At 38.6% G+C, this 23,249-nt stretch overlaps 2 protein-coding genes across 2 annotated transcripts; one reads left to right on the top strand and one right to left on the bottom strand.

The window, feature by feature from the left end:
* The first annotated feature begins 43 nt into the window (after positions 1–43).
* Positions 44–21,261, top strand: LOC145499427 (transforming growth factor-beta receptor-associated protein 1-like). The gene is made up of 32 exons (XM_081478940.1): positions 44–362; positions 2,403–2,455; positions 2,671–2,764; positions 3,073–3,136; positions 4,050–4,084; positions 5,432–5,467; positions 6,349–6,405; positions 6,709–6,816; positions 6,958–7,035; positions 7,827–7,889; positions 8,147–8,310; positions 8,495–8,543; positions 8,855–8,947; positions 9,508–9,603; positions 10,327–10,431; positions 10,529–10,610; positions 11,023–11,078; positions 11,201–11,242; positions 11,715–11,837; positions 12,536–12,606; positions 13,064–13,132; positions 13,399–13,471; positions 14,420–14,557; positions 15,049–15,149; positions 15,953–16,067; positions 16,770–16,859; positions 17,427–17,494; positions 17,588–17,660; positions 18,463–18,597; positions 19,308–19,363; positions 19,641–21,015; positions 21,185–21,261. The coding sequence occupies exons 1-31, from the start codon at positions 228–230 to the stop codon at positions 19,807–19,809; spliced, it is 2,691 nt and encodes an 896-aa protein (XP_081335066.1). The 5' UTR covers positions 44–227; the 3' UTR covers positions 19,810–21,015; positions 21,185–21,261.
* LOC145499428 (uncharacterized) lies at positions 21,026–21,945 on the bottom strand. Its single transcript, XM_081478941.1, has one exon. It carries the CDS (start codon positions 21,856–21,858, stop codon positions 21,250–21,252), a length of 609 nt encoding a protein of 202 aa, XP_081335067.1. The 5' UTR covers positions 21,859–21,945; the 3' UTR covers positions 21,026–21,249.
* Positions 21,946–23,249: the final 1,304 nt, after the last annotated feature.

The following is a 23,249-nucleotide window of genomic DNA, read 5'->3' as shown; positions in this document are numbered from 1 at the left end:
CAGCGAAGAAATTCCACTTCTATGAGTCACTCATTTTGAAAACTTTTCCATTAGTTCAAGGGTGCCCAGATTTGAATATGGTGGACTGGAAGTCTTTGTAAATCAAGGTAAATATTAATTTTTCATGCACCCCACGCAAAACACCCACGCGGCGCCCACGCACGGTTTGTCGGAAGACTGGGCTCGAACATTAGAGCCCGCGAGTAGTCAGCCGTCAAAACAACAACATGGCGGAGTTTTATAGCAGCGGAAAGGAATTTGGAAGTAGTTATGATTCCCAAGCTAAAATGAGCTTCAAAGCGTTCGAAATAGCACCAGTTATTGAAAGGATAGTGACTACTTCTGCAGACAGGCCAAAAACGGTAGGTTGAGATGTTTTATTTTTCGCTCAAGCACCTAAATCTAAATTTATGCAGTACTTGTCTTCTGATTCCATGTTACGCTTATTTTTATTGCACTTATTACTTGCGATCTGGCAAGTTTTAGTGAACATCTTCGTGAAGTGTTCAAGTTAAAAAGACAGAGATTCAAAATTTTTCAAAGGTTTTGACAATAAGTATAGCTATTACAACAAAGACCTCTGCTGTAGCTATCATCTGGAAGGAACAGTTTAACCCCTGGCCTTGAGTGCCTGTCCATTGTGTACCCTGTGTGCCACACCATTTTCAGGCTGTCATCAAGTTTTTAGTCAGCTGTAACCTTATTCTCCACACCCGTAGCAAATTTGTTACTTTGTGGGTGAATATTTTCAACAACAGGCAATTTCACCTATAGCATCAAGGGAAAATCAAGCGTACTGAGCCGTAAAAAGGTGCTATGGGTTACGGCCCTTAATGAAAACCGTAATATTTCTCACTGAAAATGGGTGTCTAGTAAAACCTTTATATACCACAAGCTTGTTTACTGGGACTATGGACATGACACCGAGGTTGACATAATTTGATATCCATTTGATATCACAGCAATGGTAAAAAAGAAGTCTGTTGAAAAATCTACGAATTTCAGGTGCTGATAAAAATTGTCTCCGGTGTGCTGGGAGTTTGACTAAATCTTGAAGTGGTACTATGATCAAATTTTTCCCCCTTGATTTTTCAGGTGTATCACATAGAATTCCATAAAAGAGTAAAAATGCCGTTTACCGTTTGCGAATATCTGCATTAGTTTCGGAGATATTTAAGTTTGAAAAATGTGTAAAATATGCAAATGAGATGACTGATGACGTCATACACTCAAACCAATTTGATATCAAGTGTATAAATAGAGCTATCTTGGTCAATTTGCAGTGCAGACCATTGAAACTTGGCAGGCTAATAGTTCTACAGGAAACACACCTACTGCTGTAAAAAGTTCTGTATGCATGGCAACTCACTCTTTTCCAGTCCCCACCCTCTTGATTTCAATATGTTAGTGATTTTCAGGTCGGAAAACATTAAATGAGGTCACAAACTTGAGCTAACATATTTATATGCTTGCTGGATCAAGAATATGAGGCACCATTTGCAAATATCAAAATGGAATGCCAAAGGTGACTGGGAATACCTTTAATATTGGGGAGGTCTGGAACCCAGTATGTTGTCATGGTAACCGAACTGTGAAGCTCATATTGTGGAGCACAATAAGTAGAATCTTATTGCGAAGAATCAAACATTTCTGATACAAATTGGCTGAGATATCTTTTTTCATCATATTTGATCAAAATTTGGTTGAGTGTATGATGTGATCACTGGGCCAATTGGCATATTTTTAAAACTAGAATATCTCTGGAACGAAAAGAGATATTTGAATATAGTAAACAGCATTCTTCTTCTCACACAGGCTACTTGTTTATGTTTTAAAATGGCTGCGATAGGAAAGATGAGATTTTTGTCATAGTAGCACTTTAAAATTTTGATGTACCCAGTACGTCATATAGGCACCTGAGGGACAAAAATCTTGATGTACTGAGTATGTCATATAGGCACTCAAGGTTAATATTTAAGCTTAACACCATCTTCTTTAAGAAAACAATGTATGCTTAAGGCTTAGAAAAACAACTAGTAGACATATACATATGAGCAGAATACAAGTGTGTTCAGCGTTTCTCTAGACCTCAAAAGTGGGTGTCCAATTGTTTCGATACAAAGTCCTTACAACACAATATCAACTAATATTTCCATTAACCTTCCTCGTGGTGGGTGTGGATATTTTTTAGAACTGCATACATGTAGTGTTATAAGCCCCAGTGTTAGTTAGTTAGTTAGGCCATTACGAAGCCTCAGTTTAGGTACGATGAAATCTTGGAAAGTTGGAATTTAGCATCTACATCTAGCATCTATCCTGCTCATGCCTCATGGCACATAGGGCCTTTACATCTACGTCTTGGAAAGTTGGAATGCTTAATAATAATAGGATACTGATTTTAGGTGGAATGTATTGACTGTGCTGCACAGAATTTATACATTGGGACATCAGATTGGTGAGTGTTTCATTTCCAGTACCTAGAAGGGTTTTAATTTGAGTGTGCATGCAAGAATTGAAGATGCTAGTGGAAAACCCTCCTTATTGGATATCTGCTTTGTTATATTTTGACCAAATTGTTGAAGATGTTGTGTTCTTTTTTACTGGTAATTGTATTACAGGTTATACAGCATTACACTGAAAAAGCTCTTACATTTGTTCATTTTTGTACAGTTTTGTTCTTAATTATGTGATTGATGAAGGTGTTTCGCCACTGGGGAAGACAACATTTCAGTCAAGGCTTCAAGCTTGTAAACATCTTGGAATGGTTTGTGGATTACAATTAAGCGTCATACTTTGCTTTAAAAACTGTGGCTTTTCAACGATTTGCAATTTGATTACTTTTAATGGGGCTTAGAGACTGCAGCAATGTTTAAAGCAGACTACAGTACCTGGATATATACTTTTAAGTTATCATGACGTCTACTCATTTATACTGCTACGAAAGCCTTGCTTGACACATTCTAACTATTACTGCACAGTCGTGTAGTGGCCAGTATGTTGTATGTCAATTTAAACTACATGTGCAATTATTGCTTAAGGCATTCAATATCCAATGTTGCACTTCTGTTTCAGAAAAAGCCAGTACAGCAGGTATTGACAGCCCCAGCCATAAACAGACTTCTTGTACTTTGTGATGGTAAGCTGCAACTTGTAAAGTTTTGTAGGCTTTACCAACAGGTCTTTGATTTGTTCCTGTTGAAACTTGAGAAATGTGCTGTTGAAAGTGTTTTTCCAGTTTGACTAATTGATTAATTACAAAATTATTATTAATTAGTTTGTTTTTAATTAATTATTATTTAAATAATAATACGAGTCAGTTATTAAATTTAATGAATCACAGTCAAACCTCTCCACAACGGCCAACTTAGGGACAGAGGAAAGTGGCCTTTGTGTAGAGGTGACCGTTATATGGGGTAGTACAGATGTAATAATGACACTTGTCATTTTTGAGGGTGCAACATTTTTGTCCTTAAAAAATGCTTATTGTGCAGGTCCAGAAAATATCCATGCTCCCCCCACAAAAGGGATTGGAATTTCCTGGGGGGGTGGGGGGTTCTGTAAGACCAAAAAATTTAAAGAAATGTGTGAAGCTTTATTGGAATTTCCAGAGGGGTGGGAGGGGGGGGGATCTTAGAAAGAATCCCCTCTGTGGGGGAGATATGGATATTTTCTGGAACTACACATTGTGGCATATATAAGTATGTAACACAATATTAATAGTGAAGTGTGCAAGGTCTAAAAATAGAATGCAAATTACATTATTGGAACCCTGCGAGAGCCAGACAACATAAGCATGTTCTGAGAGAAATAGGAGGAAAGTGAACACCAAATATTCATTTTAAAAATTGTTTTAGGAAAACTTGCTTACGTGCTTGAAAAGGCTTCAAATCTTCCACCATTCCGTTTTGTTTGTCTGGGTTTGTCTGAGTTATAATGTCACACACACGCTTCGCTATTAAAATAATTATTAATTTACTTTCAATTGAACATTTGTACTTAGCCCACCACAAGTTCTTTTGCTGACCATCTCTTGTTATTCTATTTTTAAGGTGGTATTTTGATGTTTTCCATGTTTGGCTTAGAGGTGAGTTGGCCACTCGCAATTTTTAAAACTTGTACATTATTGACATAAACAATTTTTCTGATGATATGTGGTCATGCAATTCCATGTAATTGGCATTGAATTGCATCTTCAGGATTGTTCACTGTTCACCTATTTTGAAATTGTCAGAATTTATCTATGCACTCACCCTCTCCCCAAGGAAGGATGTTAATAATCTAAATCCAAGAGGGAGTGGAGTTTTGAGGATGTTCATGCTAATTGTTTCCATGCATCCTTACTGTGCATGCAAATTCACACGCCAACAATAATAGGGCAGATGGCCATTGCTATAGCTTTTCCTGGATTAAACATTCCTGGAAGTTCAGTGACCCCTGTTTTTCTTTTGATGGATCATTTTCTCTACCGATTTTCTACGTTTAGCGAAAAACTGAAGAAAATCTATTGATTAGAAGTTTGAATGTTTTGCAAAATGTACCATTGAATTGCGTTATTTTTAGGTCTTTCTTTATCTGTGCAGCGGTTTCAAATGCCCCTTGAAGGGTTAAGTTTTGTGAAAACGTTGGCAACATTTGGAATTATTTAGGCAACAGACCCACTTCTACAAACTATGACTAAGATCGTTTGCCTCTGTTGACTCACCTTCGATATTTTTAACTATAAACGCCTGTAGACCATGCTGAATTATGTGTGCCAATTTTTCAAAATCAGGGTAGTTTTTCACATGTCTTATCTCTGAAACGAAGTCGGTGACCTCCATTTTTTTTTTTGCATTTCTGACACAAGTAACTCATTATTTGACAGCAGTAAAAATTAAAAAAAATTCTCTTGACTGAAAAAGTTTCATGCAAACGTCCTTAAAAGCTAAGTTTTTATATTGACAAGGATGAGCTCAAGCTAATCTGCAATTTCCAGAGGGGCAGGGGGTCTCAAAACAAAAGAAAACCCCTCCTTGAAAGGGTAGCCAGTGAGATTTCATGAAAGGATGCATTTCCCCACAATTCACAATTAAAATTAGTTTTTAATAGAGGAAAGAATCAAATTTCTAAGCTAGAATTTTATGAAGAGTTGTCCTTAATATGTGTTATGAAAAACATTTCTAAGTCTACATATCTGTTTTGTAAGCCGTAGCCAACTTTGTTACAAAGCCCCTTTGAAGGTCCTGTTCTGCATGATTTGAATTGCTGGAGGAAATATCAAAATTTACGCTTTTTACACTGATTAATAATGATGGGTTTCTATTATCATTTGAAGCCCAACACATTATTTTGAACACTTAAGCTGACTAAAGACCTCCCTATTAGGTTGATCTTTATTCTAACTGGCAGTTTATGGGGTTTTAATATCAATGTCTTGTACATTATGTTGCAGTTTCTGGCCACAGGATTTAAGGACAGATTTAAAGGGGTATGTCTGGACAAGAAGGCTATGCCAATGATTCACAAGTCATTGGCATACTGTAGGTGCTGTGCTGTTAACAGTAACTCAAAACTGTCAGCAAATTGTGTTGAAATTAATTTGTTAATAAGTAAACATTATTGATCTCTAAAGAGCGATTTTCAATTGACTGTCAAAAGTAATTTATGAGGCAATTACTTTCGTTTTAGTTTTACTACAGTTTACGATTCGTGGCTGAGTAGTTTTATTCGTAAATAACTGGACAGGTTTGATTTTGGTTTTACTTGACTCTATTGAAAGTGGCTCTACTCTGTTTAATAGATTAGTAAAAACTTATTACTAACAGTATTCAGGGAATTCGATAAGTAGATAGACGAGTGTAACTCATTAACCTGACAGGGAGAAGGCTGAAAATGAGGATGAATTTGCTTCACATAGACTGCATGATTTGCTGGTTAATTTGCCAGTTGTTGAAACCTCTGAATACTTGAAAGTACAGAGTTTTATTCAGTAGGTACCATATTTAAGTCTGACTAAAGAACACTTTATTTGTTGTTAAAAAATAAAGTTAAAAGTTGAAAGACTGATCATGTTGGTTGTGTTTAACTTTCCACAACCTGAAAGTTAACTTATTCCATCATGTTGTTGAGATGCAATATGGTATATATAAAATAGGAGAAAATGTTTCCTTTTTTTGTTACTACATTTCTTGACACAGAGAAGAGAGTTGAAAATGCAATGTGGAGTAGATTATTTTTGATGAATTTTGAGTCAGAGAAATTGGAGAAGATCTGGTACCCAAACTGTCTAGGTTATGACTTTCTTTGTTTCCTCTTGATGAATCATTAAATGAGTTTGAGAAGTTGATAATTTGTTAAATTGTTTTTCAGGTGACAGCCATGTGTAGAAATGATAATCCAAATATGTTTGATCCTTTTGCTGTCGAGGTTTGTCCACGAGATTGCATTTCTATTAACTGTTGAATAATAGTTAACTAGAAAGCAGTTCTTTCATTGATTTATACATTTTGAATAATTACCAATTGATGTTTATTTACTATTATTTAATAACTAACAGTTAGTTTGAATATTACTCTATTGCAAGTCAGTGACAAGCATGCGCTTGTCTTAATTTTTTTTTAAAAATAGATATGCAATTGACTGAGATTTTTAAGGGTGCTGTGATCTTCCTAATACTTAAGTTTCAAATTATAAATGCAGAATTGTAATTGTATTCATTGGTATTTACAGGTTTGCATTGCACTTTCTAAGAAGAAAGCTATTCACATTCTTTCAGTAACTGAAGACAAGATAATTCCATTAAAAGAAATCCCACTACCAGAGCCTCCAATACACATGGTTAGGATTGTCTTCTATATTTACTTTCATTTTCTTATTGAATGCATTTAATTTTTGTCCAGACCTGCGATATTGATGTGCACCGACTGAAAAATGTTTCCTTTTTGTGCCGTGTTAAAAAATGTTTTATTATCATTCTAGGCAGTTGATGGAGGGGCTGTGTGTGTGGCTCTAGCAAATCAGTATCGTTACTGCATGGTGAACATTTTGTCTGGCAAGGTACTGTAACTGCATTCAAATCAATATAGAAGAGCAATTTTCAATTGAGTGTCGTTATACCAAAGCCAAACTTATCACTTTGACCAATCACAAAGGACAGACAATTGAGTAACCCAATCAAAACTCAAAGCAAAGACATGAAGCCAATGTGAAGTATGGAAAACATTTGCGCACAAGTTGGTTCTGCTTTAATTTATGTCTGATTGGATAAAAAAGTGGCACATTCATGTTTTAAAGCCAGTTGCTTGGGATGATAAACATAAAACCAATTGAAAGCAAAACGCAAATTAATTTCAACCCTCAACATGTGAAAACCATGACCTATTATTATAAGTACAATGCATTAAACAGATGTCTAATGTTCCCTGTTCTGACATATGGTTGCTGAAAGCTCAATCTTGACTGTCTGGACCTTGATTGGTGGATCACTTTTCAATTATTTAGACTTTCCCCTTTGGTCCCATTTTTTTCAAGGATAAATTTACAAGGTGTGCTCTTTACCCACGTCTTAGTGCGTCTGCAGAGTCAAGGTTTCGCTGTACAGGAATTCTATTCCAATGTCCCAGCTCTACCATTCATCAAGTTGATTGTTTGCATAATAATGGTCCAGATACATGTACAACCAATCAGAAACTCTTACAATATTGAACTACAGAGAACTAGGTCATCAGTTTGGAACTTTTTAGATTTATTTTCAGGCATGGCTCTTGAACTTGTGGGAAAGGTGTGGTAAATCATTTCTCAACTCCATTGTACCAAAGAAATCTAAAAACCCACTGTTTATTCAACAGGTTCAAGAGTTATTTCATTACGAGGCTGAAGTAACAAAGGGATTTGTCATGGGTGTTGGAATGGTAAGTGACTTGTCAGTGATTGGTGATGAATTTCCACTCTTTCTTACATGATTATAGCATGTCTTGACTAGTACATGTTCAGTAATAAATATATGATAGAAAAAGAATGTGATCGCCTTGACAATGGTACTTACAGCTGTTTTAGAACCATTGCATTCATGAGAAATTCTCTAAAGTGTCTATAATTTCTGTCCTTGGTCTTCCAGACCATATGAAAGAATATGATCTAGAATGAACTTTTCCTTTTTACCATGCAGGAAGAATTTCTTTTAAATGGCCCAACAGACGTCATGGGCATGTTTGTAACCTCAGAAGGTACCTCTCAGAGAGCACCGCTCAGCTGGTCAGAAAGATTGCTGGGACTGGGATATTCCTTTCCTTATGCAATAGCACTTGGAGCAAACTCCATCTCTGTTCACAGGTAATAAACAATCATTATGATATTTTATTTTATCCAAGTAAAAATAAAGATACTGTTAATAAATAACTTCAAATGTCAAATGTTTGGAGCAGAGACTTGTGTTATCTCACTTTACACAGACTCAAACAGCCTGAGACCAATTTTTGAACAAAAAATTAATGCAATTTTTGGCTTCTTCTAAAAGCATTATAGGGCAGGACCAAAAGTCCCAGAAGCAGTCACTTGTATTTAAGGTATGAGCTTGTTACCAAATAAGTTGCACATTGTATGTCTATTAATATTAAGTTTTCATATATGCCTTTTTTAGGTTATTAAATTTGGTATTCCTAATTGCATATAAATCAAACAATACATCATGTAATTATGAATCTTGTAACTGACCAAGCTCTCCAGTCTCTCCACAGCTCAGTGGTTAGAGTGCCGACCGGTATTTGGGAGGTCATGGGTTCTAATTCCAGTTTTTCTCTGTCTCACTCTTGCATTATGCTGAAAGCTTTATCTTTTGCCATACATGTATGCCTGATGCAGAGGTTTTGTTTTAAAGGGTGGAAGGATACTACTGAATTATGACAATCAGGTGTTTGTTTGTTCTCCAAGAGAGGTCTACAGTTTGGTGCAGCTCCCCTTCAAAAAACAGGTAACTTTTCTTTTCTGTAAAGACCAAAAGCTTAACGTTTCACTTTGTCCTGGCTGCAATAGTGAAAAGTGAAGTTGTGTATGCAAAATCAAGTTCTGTTCTGTCAAATGAAACTACTGATTAATATTAAACAGTTGAAATATGCTGAAAATATCAAGCAATCAAGGCTGTGGTCTAAGAAAAATTACAGAGAGCCCAAAGGTTCCTAACCACGAAATCCTGGGTGCCTAGCATGTAACTTTATATGAAGAAAAAAAGTTTTTCCAGTCGCCCAAAGGCAAAAGTTAGTTGTCTATGGCACTCGGATGCTTCTAGAGCACAGCCCTGGCAATTTTCTAGTAGATGTTGTTTTGTCTGCATAATTATGTTACTTTATAAACAGTGCTAAACAGGCAGAAGAAATCAAGTAATTTGGAGTTTTTTAATCAGTGTAGCTTGGCTACATATCAGTGTAGGTTGGATTGTTGGAAATTTGAAAGAAACCCTTGAAAGGTACCAGAATTGCATTTTGTTAGCACCTCAAATAATTCGTTAAGTTTTCCTGCCTTTATATTCATTAGGTGCAGATGTTGTTAAATGAGAAAAGAGTGAGTGAAGCTCTTCAACTGGCTCATGTTGCCATGGAAACCATGTCAGGGCCTCAAAGAGATGAGAAGGTACATAATGATTTGTTCTAGGTAACTGTAGTTTGTATTGAGAAATGTAGCTCGTGATGAGCTAATGGTTCATGTCTGGGACTATGGATTGGAAGGCTCTTCAGTTTGGGTAGGTTACAATGTTTTCACTTAAATCTCACATTGCCACATTCTTGCTTTATCAAGCAGCGCTTTCAAAAAGACCCAGCACTTACTCTGGCAGGTATTCCTAAATGAATTACCAACTCTTTTGTTAGCAGTGTTCAGCAATTGGTCCTATATTGGAAGTTGTTAGGGGTCTCTCTTATTGCTCTCAAATGGGTGCTTGACCTGAGGGCAGCCACTAATGTTTATACCATATGGAAAGCACTGATGCAGGGAGCACTCGTGGATGGATACCAGAAAATTGTTTGGGCAACATGACAAACTGCTACTCAAAAGGTTATGTGTGCTTTTGTTCATTTCAATCATTTCCTTCTTTTCGCAACGATTGCTGCAAAGAGAAGGTTGGGAGACTTGTTCATTTTGGAGGGTGTTACACTAAGCAATGTCTTGTTCAAGTTGTCTGAGAATGGGGCACCAAAGTTGCATGGGCCAGCACCAGTGGGCTTTTAGCATTCTAACTTCTCCAATCCTTAGAATTATCTAAAATGGTCCTTTACTTTATCGTACAGTATGTAATTAACACACTACAGCAGTTATTATTGTCATTAAAACTCACTTTGGGTTTTGTGTTACATGTAGCTTCTCAAAAGAACACAACAGCAAGCTGGATTCATTTACATGGCAGAAGGGTATTTCACAGAGGCTGCAAGTCTAATGAGAGAGGGAGGACTGGATCCAAGAGAGGTATTTACAGCACATTTTCTCTGACCATTATGTTCATTTTGTTGGTGTTTAATACTTCTAGCAAGTTGTCCTTTTTTTTTATTTACCTTTGTTTCAGTTGATAATTTTGTTTCCCTCACTGCTATCATCCAACTGGAAATACTTACCATCAAGAGAATTGGTTGAACTCAGTGGCCTTGGTGAGTGCGTGCTGAAAAATTCCATTTACTTTAACGTTCATTTGATCGTTAGTTCTTCCTTGCATACTGTTGAAGAACTAGCGTACGTAGTGATGATTTTACAGTTCTTGTTCTGATATTCAGAATAAAATGCATGAATAATCACATCTCATTTCTCTCATCCTGGAAGTAAAAAGGGGGCATGCTTTAATTTTTTGAGAAATAGTCTGTTACAGCAGTGTCCTTTTTGTGTCTTAGTTCAAAGCAAGTGAGCAAAACAAGCACTCGTGAACAAACCGTATCTTTTTTTTCTCTTAGTTATACGTGATATTCCGATTTGCTCATCAAACAGGCATGCTTGACGTTAAACACTGTGTTTGGCAGTGAATACTTCTTAGTAATTTAAAAAGGTTTTTCTCGGTTTGTTTCACAGTGAAAGGCAGCAAGCAGTTTTTAGCAGAAGCTAAGCAATTCCTGATGCAGTACCTCGTAAGTTGAAATCTTGTTCTGTGCTTTTTAAGATAGTCGATATCTGTTTGCTTCCGATTACATAATGAATTTAAGCTCATTGATAAGTTCTTACTGCTTTCTAATTTTCCTCTCACTCTTAGGAAGAAACCAGAAGATCTGCAGAAGACATGGGCTACAAAGAGGTGTGATTCTTGGTGTTTCCAAGAAATGTGTTGCCATAAACCTTTTACTTTCATGCTTTGTGACAACTAATTGCGATATTTAGTTAGCCTGTGTTGCAGCCACTCTCTCTGAAAGAAAGTTATCGGAGAGAGAGACAGCTCCTCTCCGATTTTTCCTTCCGAGGAGGGTTTCTGTACACTGGCTATTGTAGTTGACCGGTAAATTTTGTGATTTTTACATTCATCTTATATTTTCACTGCATTGCTTTATTTTTTTGTGGCAAACTTAAGTGTCTCCTAGATACGTGGACTCTTGAATTAACCGTTCAACATACCTAAAAACAAACAAACAAGAAATGGAGAAATTAATTTTAGTAGTTCTTCGTTTATGAAAGGGTTGTATTCATTTGCGTTGGAGGAATGTCCAATAAATAATTTAGCTGTTCCTCGTAACATAATAAAGATATATGATCAGGTTTTCTTCTTTATCCAGGAGGTTGACACAGCTCTTGTCAAGTTATACACCGAAATAAATTCTCCAAACTTACAACATCTGGTGTCCAGTGAGAACTGCTGTACTGTGGCTGATACAATAAGCTGGCTTCAGAAATACGAGGTACAGTTATACTTACATATACACATGGTTTGGGTTGTAGACTGTATCAGAAAAAAAAAACACTTAGTCGACTCTTTAAAAAAACTCCAGTCGAAACTCTAGCCGAGTTTCCCTGTGAACTACAGCGAGCAAAGTATGTAAATTATCTTAAGGAATCATACATAGGGCTCGACCATTTCTCTATTTCTTAAGTCAACTTTACGTAGTATTTAGTCATTAGTCATTTTATTTATTAGATTTTATGTATAGTGTAATGAGGGCCAGCAGTTTGTCACTGCTAACTGTAAAGTGTTTTTACCCTCGTCAAATAAAGTTATTATTATTATTCTTCTAAAGAAAGTCCTGTCCAGTAGCTTGGAGGTAGTGGATTTTGCAGCCGGGCTAATGGATTCTGTTCATCACTTTTCCCGATGAGAAAATGAAGTTTCGTAGGAAAATGTTTGAGAAAATTCAAATTACAGAAGTACTTTGCGAGACGAACGTTTTGGGGGCTAGCGAGATTGATATTCGGGCTAGTCAACATCATAAATAGAGCTTGGCAGAAGGGAAAGCTTGCAAACTTGTTTTCTTTGCACCCTGGAACCAGAACTGTCTTTAAAATAGACTGTATTGTTACCAAAAGATCACGCTTGCTAGAATGAAACATTTCGGTTACAAAACTGGTCACTGATCAAGGTCTTTTCTGCTCTTTACATCAGAGACACCACGCATTGGCATTGTTTTATTGTCACCACAAACAGCCTGCTCAAGCAATGGGTGTATGGAAAAGGTATTGTGTGTACTCCTTGTTCATCACACCCTCATGCCGTGTCTGAGTTTACAATTACAATGCGAAGACAAAGTGCCTGCATTCGCTTTTAAAACTGAACAGCAGTGTGCGAGCAGTTTTGTTGTTTATGAAGGTACTCTATAACATGTAGCCCGTTCCAGGCTCTCGGTCGCTGATCCCGCTCTTTGCCCGCCCGCTTTTTCGGTGGTCGTCCCCACTGAACGAGAGCTTGGAGCAGGCTATATAAAATGACCTTTTGATAGTAGAAGTAGCGATTAATAAGTAATAAGAACCAAGAGTGAGTGGTTAAGTCCTTTGAAGAGCCTGTTTCCCCTTCTAGAGTGGGTCGGGGGAAAACAGTACTGGTGAGGCTCTGGCAGAACGGAGCGCACTTAACAGATCTAGAACTTTAGCGTATTGTTTTTGTGATATCGTTTCGTTTTTGTCCCGAGTTTAGGATTATACAAGGGGAGATAAAAGATCGCAACTTCCCGGGCATGGAATATGTTGTGAAGTTTCTTGCAAGGTAAGACTTCAGTTGGAGTGTGATAATAGCGGTTCCAGTAGAAAGTTCTTTGTCAGGAAATCCTTGAATGAAATTTAGGTTATTTTGAGCTAGGGAGTGTGAAAGAGGTGTCGTCAACAGATACTTACAGTAAAACTGAACATGGTTCGTTGTCGGCTGATCCAAGAGAGTCAAAATGAAATGCGCTATTTGTTAGGATGTTGTTGGTAGTAGTGAGATAACAGAATGCTACATGTTCTGTTTTCATTTGCTATTGGTTTACTTAGTTCTCAGGATTCTGAACTTCTCTGGAATCACGTTCCATGGCTGCTGGAGAGAAATCAAGAAATAGCTGTGAAGGTGAACTAAATAAATCTCGTACATTACATGTACGTTCGCGGATTTCCAATAGGACATGACGAGTAGCGCAAAACGGTATTAGGCTTTCGTAGGTTTCAGTCTATGATTTTTGTGGTGCGAATAGGGCATCTGGATGCCGGACGTGCGCAGACGACAGAAGGTCATATGCTATTTGTCTGTTAGAGAAATTCAGAAATACTCAGGCCCGGTAGCCTCATGGTTAGTGCGCTCGACTTCAGATCGAGTAGTCCGGATTTGATTTCTGGCCGGGGACATTGTGTTGTGTTCTTGGGCAAGACTCTTTACTCTCACGGTGCCTCTCTCAACCCGGGCGTATAATTAAGTACCGGCGAACGTAATGCTGGAGTAACCCTGCGATGGACCGTAGCATCCGATCCAGGGGGGAGTAAAAATACTCCTAGACACTTCATGCTACTGAAACCGGGATAAGTACCTGCCTTATGGACCGCTTGGCTCGTATGCAGACTTAACCTTTCCTATGTGACCCCTGCAAGCGCACTTGTATCACTGATATGAAAACGTCCTTTTCTCGACCCTTTACCTTGTCAGCGTGGTGTGGTGTTCATTCTGTGTTCAGTCATTTTTGAGCAGGCGTCTTTTGGGAAACGCTGTGGTCGAATAGTAAATGCACCACACTCCAGATCAACAGGGGTTTTGGACCAGGTTCATTGTGTTGTGTTCTTGGGCAAGACTGTGACTACTCTCACCTGTAGTGCCTCTCTCTGCCCAGGAGTATAAATGGGAACTGGCAAGCTATTGCTGAAAGTAATCTTACAAAATTCCGGGGGGTCCTTCGGTGAACAAGCATCCCATCGGGTGGGAGGTAACACTTAATACTCCTAATAACTTCGTGCTGTGGAAACTGGAATAGATGAACCATTTGTCTCCTTCAATGCTCAGTGACATTTTTTTGGATCATGGTTCTAGGTTTTTACTGATAGACCAACAGATGAATCTCCTAACGATGAGAAGCTAAGACCAGACTTGATAGTGGAATACCTTCAAAGGTTTCCCGCGGCTCTTCAGCAATACCTCGAATATCTCGTGTTTGACAAAAAATTAGAGGTTTGTTTAGTAACTTGCCTTCATCATTTTGTACCAAAATTTCGTCGTCAATTATTTGCTTACTTGTTGCTCGTCCACTTTTTATGGAGTGGTTTTCGCGTGAGTGTCGAAAGCAATGCGCATTTTCTTTGGTTTTGCATTGCCACGTTAAACGATTGGCTTAAAAATCTCGCGCCACTTTGTCGTCCAATCAGAATTTATACCAAAACCAATCGTGACTCGCTTGCATTAGTTTTCCCGCGCCTCGTCTTGAGTTTTGATTGCTTCACTGGATTGTCTGCGTAATTTGTGATTGGCCAGAGTGATCGTTACTTTGGTTCTGGTTTTAAGACGTATGAAAACTGCTCTATGCTATTAATTAATTAGTTTTCATCTGTAGGCTTTAAAGTTAGAATATTTGTATTAGCTACAGTCGATATAGGGTATGAAAGCTACGAAGCTACTGCCGCGCACAGGTAGCATTCAGTATATTTCCCTTTTTGTTTCTTCAGAAAGAGAAATATCACACTCATCTGGCGCTTCTTTATCTGGGAGAAGTGTTGAAAATGAGACGAGATCCATCTTGCTCCCTTGACAATCTCAGTAAACAAAGGTATGAGTTGAAGCGGAAACTATGCAAGGTTTATACCACTGTTGCTGTAATGGAAGTTCAAAAACAAGCAAATGAGCAATGAATGTTTCCTACAGTGCGAAATCAGTTCCATTTATATCCCCGTAGCTCCTGTTCTATGTTCTGTGTCGTGTACTTGATGAGTTAGATGTTTCGTCGATGGTCTGTGCTTTTCTCTGTTCTCTGTGGCATAAAATGTCTGTGACCGCGACAGAACGACTGAACTTTGCTCAAAATAGAAGCAAATTAACAGACAACCAAACAATAAACAGGGAAAGTACCTGACAGACAAATTTTTCTTTTTCACTCGTTCAAAGTTCAATACTTTACCAATATTACTCTTTTCAGATAATTTTTTTGAGTGTTTACTAAAAAGGGCCAAGTTTGCGGACATGTGGGTGCCATTTCTCAAAGCAATTTTGGCACTCACGATAGTGAAACATTTAAAACAAAAGAAAAAATGTGGAGAAGTGAAACAATTAAGCATGTTTACTCTCAGCAACTGTACCATCATATCCTTGCCCATGTTTTTACCTCATGGTGAATGCAATCCTCGGGAAAAAAAAAAAAGAAAACTTCCTGAGGCGACTCTTTTTTTTGGCCATCATGAGAAACTGGAATAATCGAAGAAAGTTTGTCTTAAAGGAAGGTACAAAGCAAAAGTATAGACTGCCGCATACGTAGTTTTCTTAGGTTAACGTATTTTTATTTGCCCAGTGCAATACATTACTTTTCGTTTTGATTTGGGACAGCTCAAAGTGTCTTGTTGTTGTGATTTGTTGCAGGGCTAAATTACGCCACATGTTAGAGTGGTCCTCGTTATACAGAGTGACTCTGTTGTTGTCTAAGATCAATGATGATTCTGATTTAGATGCTGAAGCTGCGATTCTTTATGGAAAGGTTAGTAATGCAATAATTGGTTGTCTCGTACTGAGAAAGATCATGGCACATTTTCAAATATAACAACTTGTTTACGGAGCAGCGTTCAATTTGATAAATATTGAAATACTGTGTCATGTTGGCGAAGTTGTCTTCATTGTATTGACCAAGTCATTCAAGCCTAACTTGCTGACCCAAGTGTATTTCTACTCGCCCTGGAGAGGGTACTAGTCCATCGCTAGTAACGATCCAACCTCGCCCCTCCCAAAACTGAACACGATTGTTCAAAACAGGATAAACCCAGGATCAGAGTTAACATAGAGTTTAAAATGATTAGACATCAGAACAAGACGCTATTTTCTTTCTTAGCCTGCGAGCAGGCTCTTCGCTTTTCCCATTCCTACTTTCTTTCACCGCAGAAGAGCCTGCTCGCAGGCTATTTCTTTTTCTTTATACGAGCAAGTGTTTCTCCTGAACTAGCCTGTGTAGATGGCGGGATTCGCAAACGATTGATTTTTGGCGGGGGAGCTCCCATTTTATTTCCTTATTCGCGAGCGGGAATTCAACTCGACTTCTCATCAATCCCCTCGCGTTTTCGCCGCCGAAACAAAAGCATCCGCACGCGAATTATTGCACCAGATCAATAATAAGTTCTAAGTAATTGTTTAAATACATATGTGCAAATAGGGGATTTTGATTTCGATTATACTCTGTTACTTTCAGATGGAACAACATAGTAAAGCTCTCAAGATCTTAGTTTACAAACTCGAGGATTTCACAGAAGCTGAAAGATTCTGCGAACTGCACTCTAAGGTAACAGCTAACGCAAATCTTCAATTTTACTAACCGAAACCTTTGGATGAAATAATTAACTGGTGTAACATGCTTGTGGTCACACTTTTTGCTCTTCTGCGAGTGTACACTTAATGCGAAACACGAACGTTCTTATCCAAGTGAAACCTGGAAAATCTCACGATTTCACGGGTGCGCGCATCCACGCTTCACGAATGCGAAGGCGTCCTTTCACGCTTCCACGTAGCTCCCTAGTGTTGCTTGCAGCTTCTCTGACTGTTCGTTACTTGCGCGCGGCAGTCATGAACTTAGCAACCATACCAACATAATTTTGGGGAGACGCGGTGGTCTAACCCCTCCCCCCCCCATCTGCGATGGACTAACAATCCATCCAGGGGGGTAGCAATACTCCTCCCCACTTCATGCTACACAAACCAGAGTTAAGCGCCGACAGCTATGGGCTCATTAGGCTTAAAAGGGATTAATAACTGTGAAGTAAACTTTTCTTTTTTTAAGCTCTTCTGGTATTGTGTTGGTCTCAATAACATTAATTTGCATTTTTTTCAATTATCACTTCCTACTTTGTAGGGTAAAGACAGAAACTTTCGAATGAAGCTCTTCCAAACTCTATTAGAAGTTTACCTATTACCTGATGAGTGAGTATACGAAGAGAGGAACAAACTACTGTGTCGACTGTCATCAAACTTGTAAAATTAGTTCTCACTGAAGTCTTGTATTCCCTCCTACAGAGACCGCGATCCATTAATCGCCCCAGCGGTTGCACTTCTGAATTCACACATGGCGGACTTTGACACGGCCGAGGTACTCTTACTCAGTTCTTCCCATGGATTTTTACGTGTCTTTTTTGACCAAGCCAAACACCTGTATTATATGAACTCAAACTGAGTGTGTTTAGTAAGATTGATAAGTGGTGACAGAAAACCATAAGTCTGAATTTTGCGCAGTCTTAGGGTTAGGGTTTCCTTTTTGTAGATCAAGCAACGTTAGTAAAACAAAGCCAAAACAAGCTATAACAAAGGAATTTGAGAAAACTTTGTCAGGGCGGTTTCAGCAAAATCAAAGTAGTCACTCTGGCCAATCACAAAGTACGCAGACAATCTGATGAACCAATCAAAGCTCAAAGTAATTACATGTAGCTGACGCGATGCGCGGGAAAACGAGTGCGAACGAGTCACGATTGCTTTTGGTCTTACTTCTGATTGGATCATACTATGATTGGATGACAAATTGGCGCGAAATTTTAAGCCAATCGGTGAGAGTGGTTTTCAATTGAGTGTCGTAAAACCAAAACCAAACAAACCATTCCACTACTCAGACAATCTCAGACCGTAGTTAAACCAAACCAAAACCAAAGTAATTGCCTGATTACTTTCGACTCTCAACTGAAAACCGCTCAAACGTAGTAATACACACCCCTCAGCATAACGCGAACTAGAACCAGACACAAATGAAACCGCTCTAATCAAGAGAAATTAATTAAGAAGTGCCATATTTAACTTAAAGACGGGAAGTATAAAATGAGCGCACAAAAAGTTTTCATTTGCATGAAATATATTGGCAAATAATTATAACCGAAGAGAATTTTGTCTTTTGTAATTTCCAGGCTATGAAGTTGATCCCTGAGGAATGGTCCATTGGTGTGATCTCTCAGTTCCTCAGTGGCTCAGTTCGTTTAAGTCTTCACAGAAGTCGTAACACAAAGATTCTTCGCAGCTTAGCACGAGGAGAAAACATCAAGGCAAGTCTTTACTGTAAATCCATCTCGTGTGTGACTTGACTCGCTTTTTCACACTTTTGTCTAAGATGAGGATGAGGACACTTTTGATGCTTATAATGAAGAGCTTACATGACATTAGCGTGACATATCCTTTGTCGTACAAACAACATTTCTCAATGTTGGGTTTGATTCAAACAAGACGTTGCGTGACAAACCCAGCTCTAAAGCGATCTGGTTCGAAATGGCATTTGATTGGCTAAGAGAGACAGAGATAAAGCAATCAGTAGGCCTAACATGAATGCATTGCGAGAACGGAGAATCAAATAGAGCAGGAAAAGTCACGCAAGTCAAGTCATTTTGAATATGGTGTTTGAACACGCATCGTTTGCGAATTAGCATGAGCGCTTTGCACCAGTATTTGAATATTTCAGTTATAAACCTCGAACCAGAAATGCATAGGTGCTTTGAAAAGCTGCCGTAATTACAGTCGAACTTCCACTAACGGCCACCTCTCTAAAACGACCACCTTCCTCTTACCCCAAGGTTGTCTTTGTAGAGAGGTTCAACTGTACCTTGGAATCTCACAGAGAAAAGCGATCTACAATGTAAATAAGATTTTCCACTCGTGTGCTACCTGCAGCCAAGGTTTCAGAATGTCTCGCTTTACTTCTGAAATGTGTCGTTTATCGAGACGATTTTTTGTTTTAAAACGCAGTGTGTTTTTATTTCAGATGCGAAGCTCTCACATGATATCTCATAAAGCGCATCTTTTGGTGACGGAAGAAAGGTGGATAAGCCCTTATTTAGCTACCGTTAAAAGTCGATAAATTACATGTTTAGACAGCTGATGTTTTATAACGTGGAATTTAGTGGAGGAATTGAGGGCGCAACATGGTAACAGATAAAGTATCTATCTCCTATTTGCTCCAATGATGAAGAAATTCTCGAAACGCCAGTGTAAAAGTTAAAGTATGAAAAAAACAAACTGAAAATCCTTTCCTTTGGGTGCTAGTTGAACAGGTTTTAGTCACTTTTGAGAGACAATTTGCATTTGTTTTCTTCAGATTATGTCAAGCTTGCAGGCGGCCTTTCAATGATCCTGCTGTGGCGCGTTACCCCAATGGCGTAACAACGCACATACACTGTGCAAGAAATAAGACAGTGTGCCCCGTGACAGGTCACGTGTTCTCATCACTGGAACACAGGGACGAGGCTAAAGATGACGGTAGTTGAGGAAGTGAATATTGACACTTTTCTAGAACACAGGCTGTAGGAGTGTGATGAGTAAGAAGGTCATTTTCTCTCTCAGCATTCGCTTACATCGGTCTACCAACTGAGAGTAATGGTTTAGGACAGCGGCAACTCTCCTTGGAAACTGCGTCAAAACGATAGGCAGGCACAGACAGGGGCAAGAATTTTAAAAAGCCTACTATAATCTTCAGAGGTTCCATGCTCAAAGACTGACAGTCACTTTCTTAATGACAATCATGTGCAATCATCTGAATATTTCCAAGAAATGCTGAGAATTTGGAAAGAAATGAATGCAAAATGTATTTTACGCCATCTTTGTACATACTATGGCTTGTACAAAAAGAAAGAAGAGACGAAGAAACGCTGTTCCTGGTGAGAACAGGTCTAGAATAATCAGTGTGTGTCAGTCTGGTGCCTTTGTATTTATGTCGCTACTGCATGCTGTCTTTCTTATTAATGAGGGTTAACTCAAAGCACTTCTTATGAAAAAAAAAGAAAAAGAAAATATATATGACTGGATTTATGAAAACTGTGCCAATGAAAAATGCATCCCTTTACACCAAGTGACCTGAACACTTTGATTTTACGACTCCTCAAGGCCTAAAAATCACTCAAAGCGATTAAAAAAATAGAGAAAAGCACCTAATGGAAGATAGGAGAGTGCAAGAAAAAAAGAGATGGGCGAGATTTTCGTTAACACTGTTTAGATAAATCCCGATTTAAGAGGAGAAAATATAAATCTCCTTGGCAATAGAAACGAGATGTCAGAAAACACTAAAGAAGGATATCAAATATCCCATGGGACTATTCAATAGCTACCGCTGTTCCCACCCAAGGTTATGATATCTTGGATTTTACTATCATTTTTTTTTCCTGCATCAGGAATTTGCCCAAAAACTGTAAATAATTAAGGTAAGAGGGTCTTAAAAGCTGTGAAATCCATTTTGCGTGCTCAAAATCTACGTGTCTGTTGTTTGCTGAGAGGTGTGGGTAGCTGACTGGAAAATACTTCGCGATTGAGCATTAGAGAAGTTCGTCATTTTGATTGAAATGCTTCAACAAATAAAGGGGAGGTAAGTGTTTGGGTTTTTTCATCGAAAATTGAGCATTCCGGGGCTTAAAAAACAACCTCGATGTAAATGAGTATTTTTCCCATTAGCACGATTCTTTGTCGTCTTCCCTGACAAGGCTATACAACAGGAGAAAAGAAGAAGGCGGGTGTTGTGAGACAATAGCAATCCTACAATCTCAAATATTTAACACTCCATTTTATTCCCAAGTTATGTTTTTCCATTGTCGTGACTTTGAAATAAGCACATGATTTTCTTAAAGCAGCCCCTTACATTTCTCGGACAAGCGTCGAGTAAACCTAAACCCGTTACATTTAATGGCTTATTTTTGGATTCTCAGCAGCCGAGTGCTTTAACGAAGGCCGATGGCCGTGCCTTGATAATTTGTCCAGCGGTTGCTGCTCGTGTAACAGCCGCATCCTCCAAAATGCAATTCGGTCAGGAAGAAGAACTGGTTCGGCATGGTGCGGACAGGATTGGTGATGGACCAAGCTGCATTGCGCCAGTCGACAGCTACCCCTTGGCGTTCAAATACCGGGTTATTGGCGAGATAAGAGCTAGGGGCTTGGTGGTAGTGATTCGGCAGGAAGGCGAACAAGCTGTTTGGGTTGGCATCACAGTTCCTAAACTGCACGATGCGATGATTGGAGGTGAAGCCCTGGATGGCACGCCGTGCCGCTGCATGTTTCGGAATGATCCCCAAGAGGATGTAGTCATGCATGAACCTGTTCACTGGCGGCGTGTAGCCCGTGTAGCTGTTCACCAGGACACCAAAGTTGTAACGCCAGTAGTAGCGGTGTGGCGTGATCAATGTGTAGGACTCTTTGTGCTGCCCACGGTGCTGCAGCTTCAAGAGAACTCTTTTTCTCTCGGTGAAAAGAGCATTGACGACTCGCTGGGCATCCGACCTGGTAGTGAGGGATCGAGGGAGAAACGTGAAGCCACCACCCCCTAGTGCCATCTCACAGTACACAACCAAGGGTAAACCATGGCGTAAAGGTCTTATGACGTAAATACCGCTAGGTGCTCGGCTGTTGAACTGCTTGATCTGCTTACAGCTGGTACGGAAAGAGTGCCGATGAAGAAAATAATAAAAATAACAACAAAGAACCTCAAAATAGCCATTGTAAAGTACACCCGTCTGGTGGCGTTCATTCAAGATTTCCAACAGAGGAGACCCTTTTTGGGGGTTAAGTGATCATGAATAGTCTTGCAGCAATGTTACTTTGGTGTATATGACCTTTCAGATAAAAGATGTTGACTAGTAATTTTGCGTGGTACCCTCTCAACGTTTTCTGTGTGTTGTAAAATTATATTTTAGGAGACTTTTACGAGTTTCTGAAATTTGGCGCGTGACCGAAAACAAAAGCTTATAAGAGCGTCTGAATGGGGTTGCTATAATTTAAATTATCAGCTGAATTCTGTTGTACGAACTCAGTTTAAGTAAACTTTGCGCAGATGAAAATAGTGTCCTTCTACTTACAGTGAAACCAACCAGGAACAAAGTGATGAAAACACCAAGAAATCGCATTTTTTTTTTTCTGCAAAAAGAAACAGTCGAGTCAACAAGTGCACAGTTATATTAAGTTAAGAGCGAATATTTATAAGGGTAAATAACTGAAGTTCGCAGCAGATTATTCGAAGCTAGAGACTTTGTTCCTTCTAAAACGATATAAGCTACTTCAGGACATTCATTCCTTATACGCAACGAAAGTGGAGTTCTTACACTTATCACTGAACAGTTTTACCTTGAAGAGTCCAAATATCGGTTAGCTTCGTTCGGCGGAGTTGATTAAATCAACGGTATTAGGAATCTTTTCTCCAGATAAAAAGAAAAAAAAATTAACCAAAATGGACGCTGCCTTGTACACCTGAACATATGTAAAACAGATATTATAACTTAAAGGAAAATGCTCGTCCGCGTACCTCTATCTCGAAGACTATTGTCGAGTAAATGATTCGCTCTGTACCCTTACACGACAAGAGTAATGTGATATTAAATTGTACATCATTTTATTATGAACTTGTAACCCAAAAATTCATGTATACAGTCCTTTTGTCTTGAGATCCTGAATTGTTTATTCAATGGCACAGTGTTTAATCAGTGTAACAAGAATTTTTCGTGATCCCTGCCATGTTTATTTACCACGACAAAATTTCAGACAGCTTCCTTTTATTATACGGGGCCCGTATATTTCTGGGCCCGCAGTAATTGGCTATGTAAATAACACTCCTGCACGTTTCGAATTCGTCTTTAATTCTAACGATTCACTTAGAACCAAAATAACAAATACAGAAATTAATAAATACGAACTTAAACTTAGATAAACTGAAAATACAACAATACGAAAA

This window comes from Orbicella franksi, chromosome 10 (genome assembly GCF_964199315.1).
Source record: "Orbicella franksi chromosome 10, jaOrbFran1.1, whole genome shotgun sequence".
NCBI lineage: Eukaryota > Metazoa > Cnidaria > Anthozoa > Scleractinia > Merulinidae > Orbicella > Orbicella franksi.
This window is presented reverse-complemented; position numbering and strand designations above follow the sequence as displayed.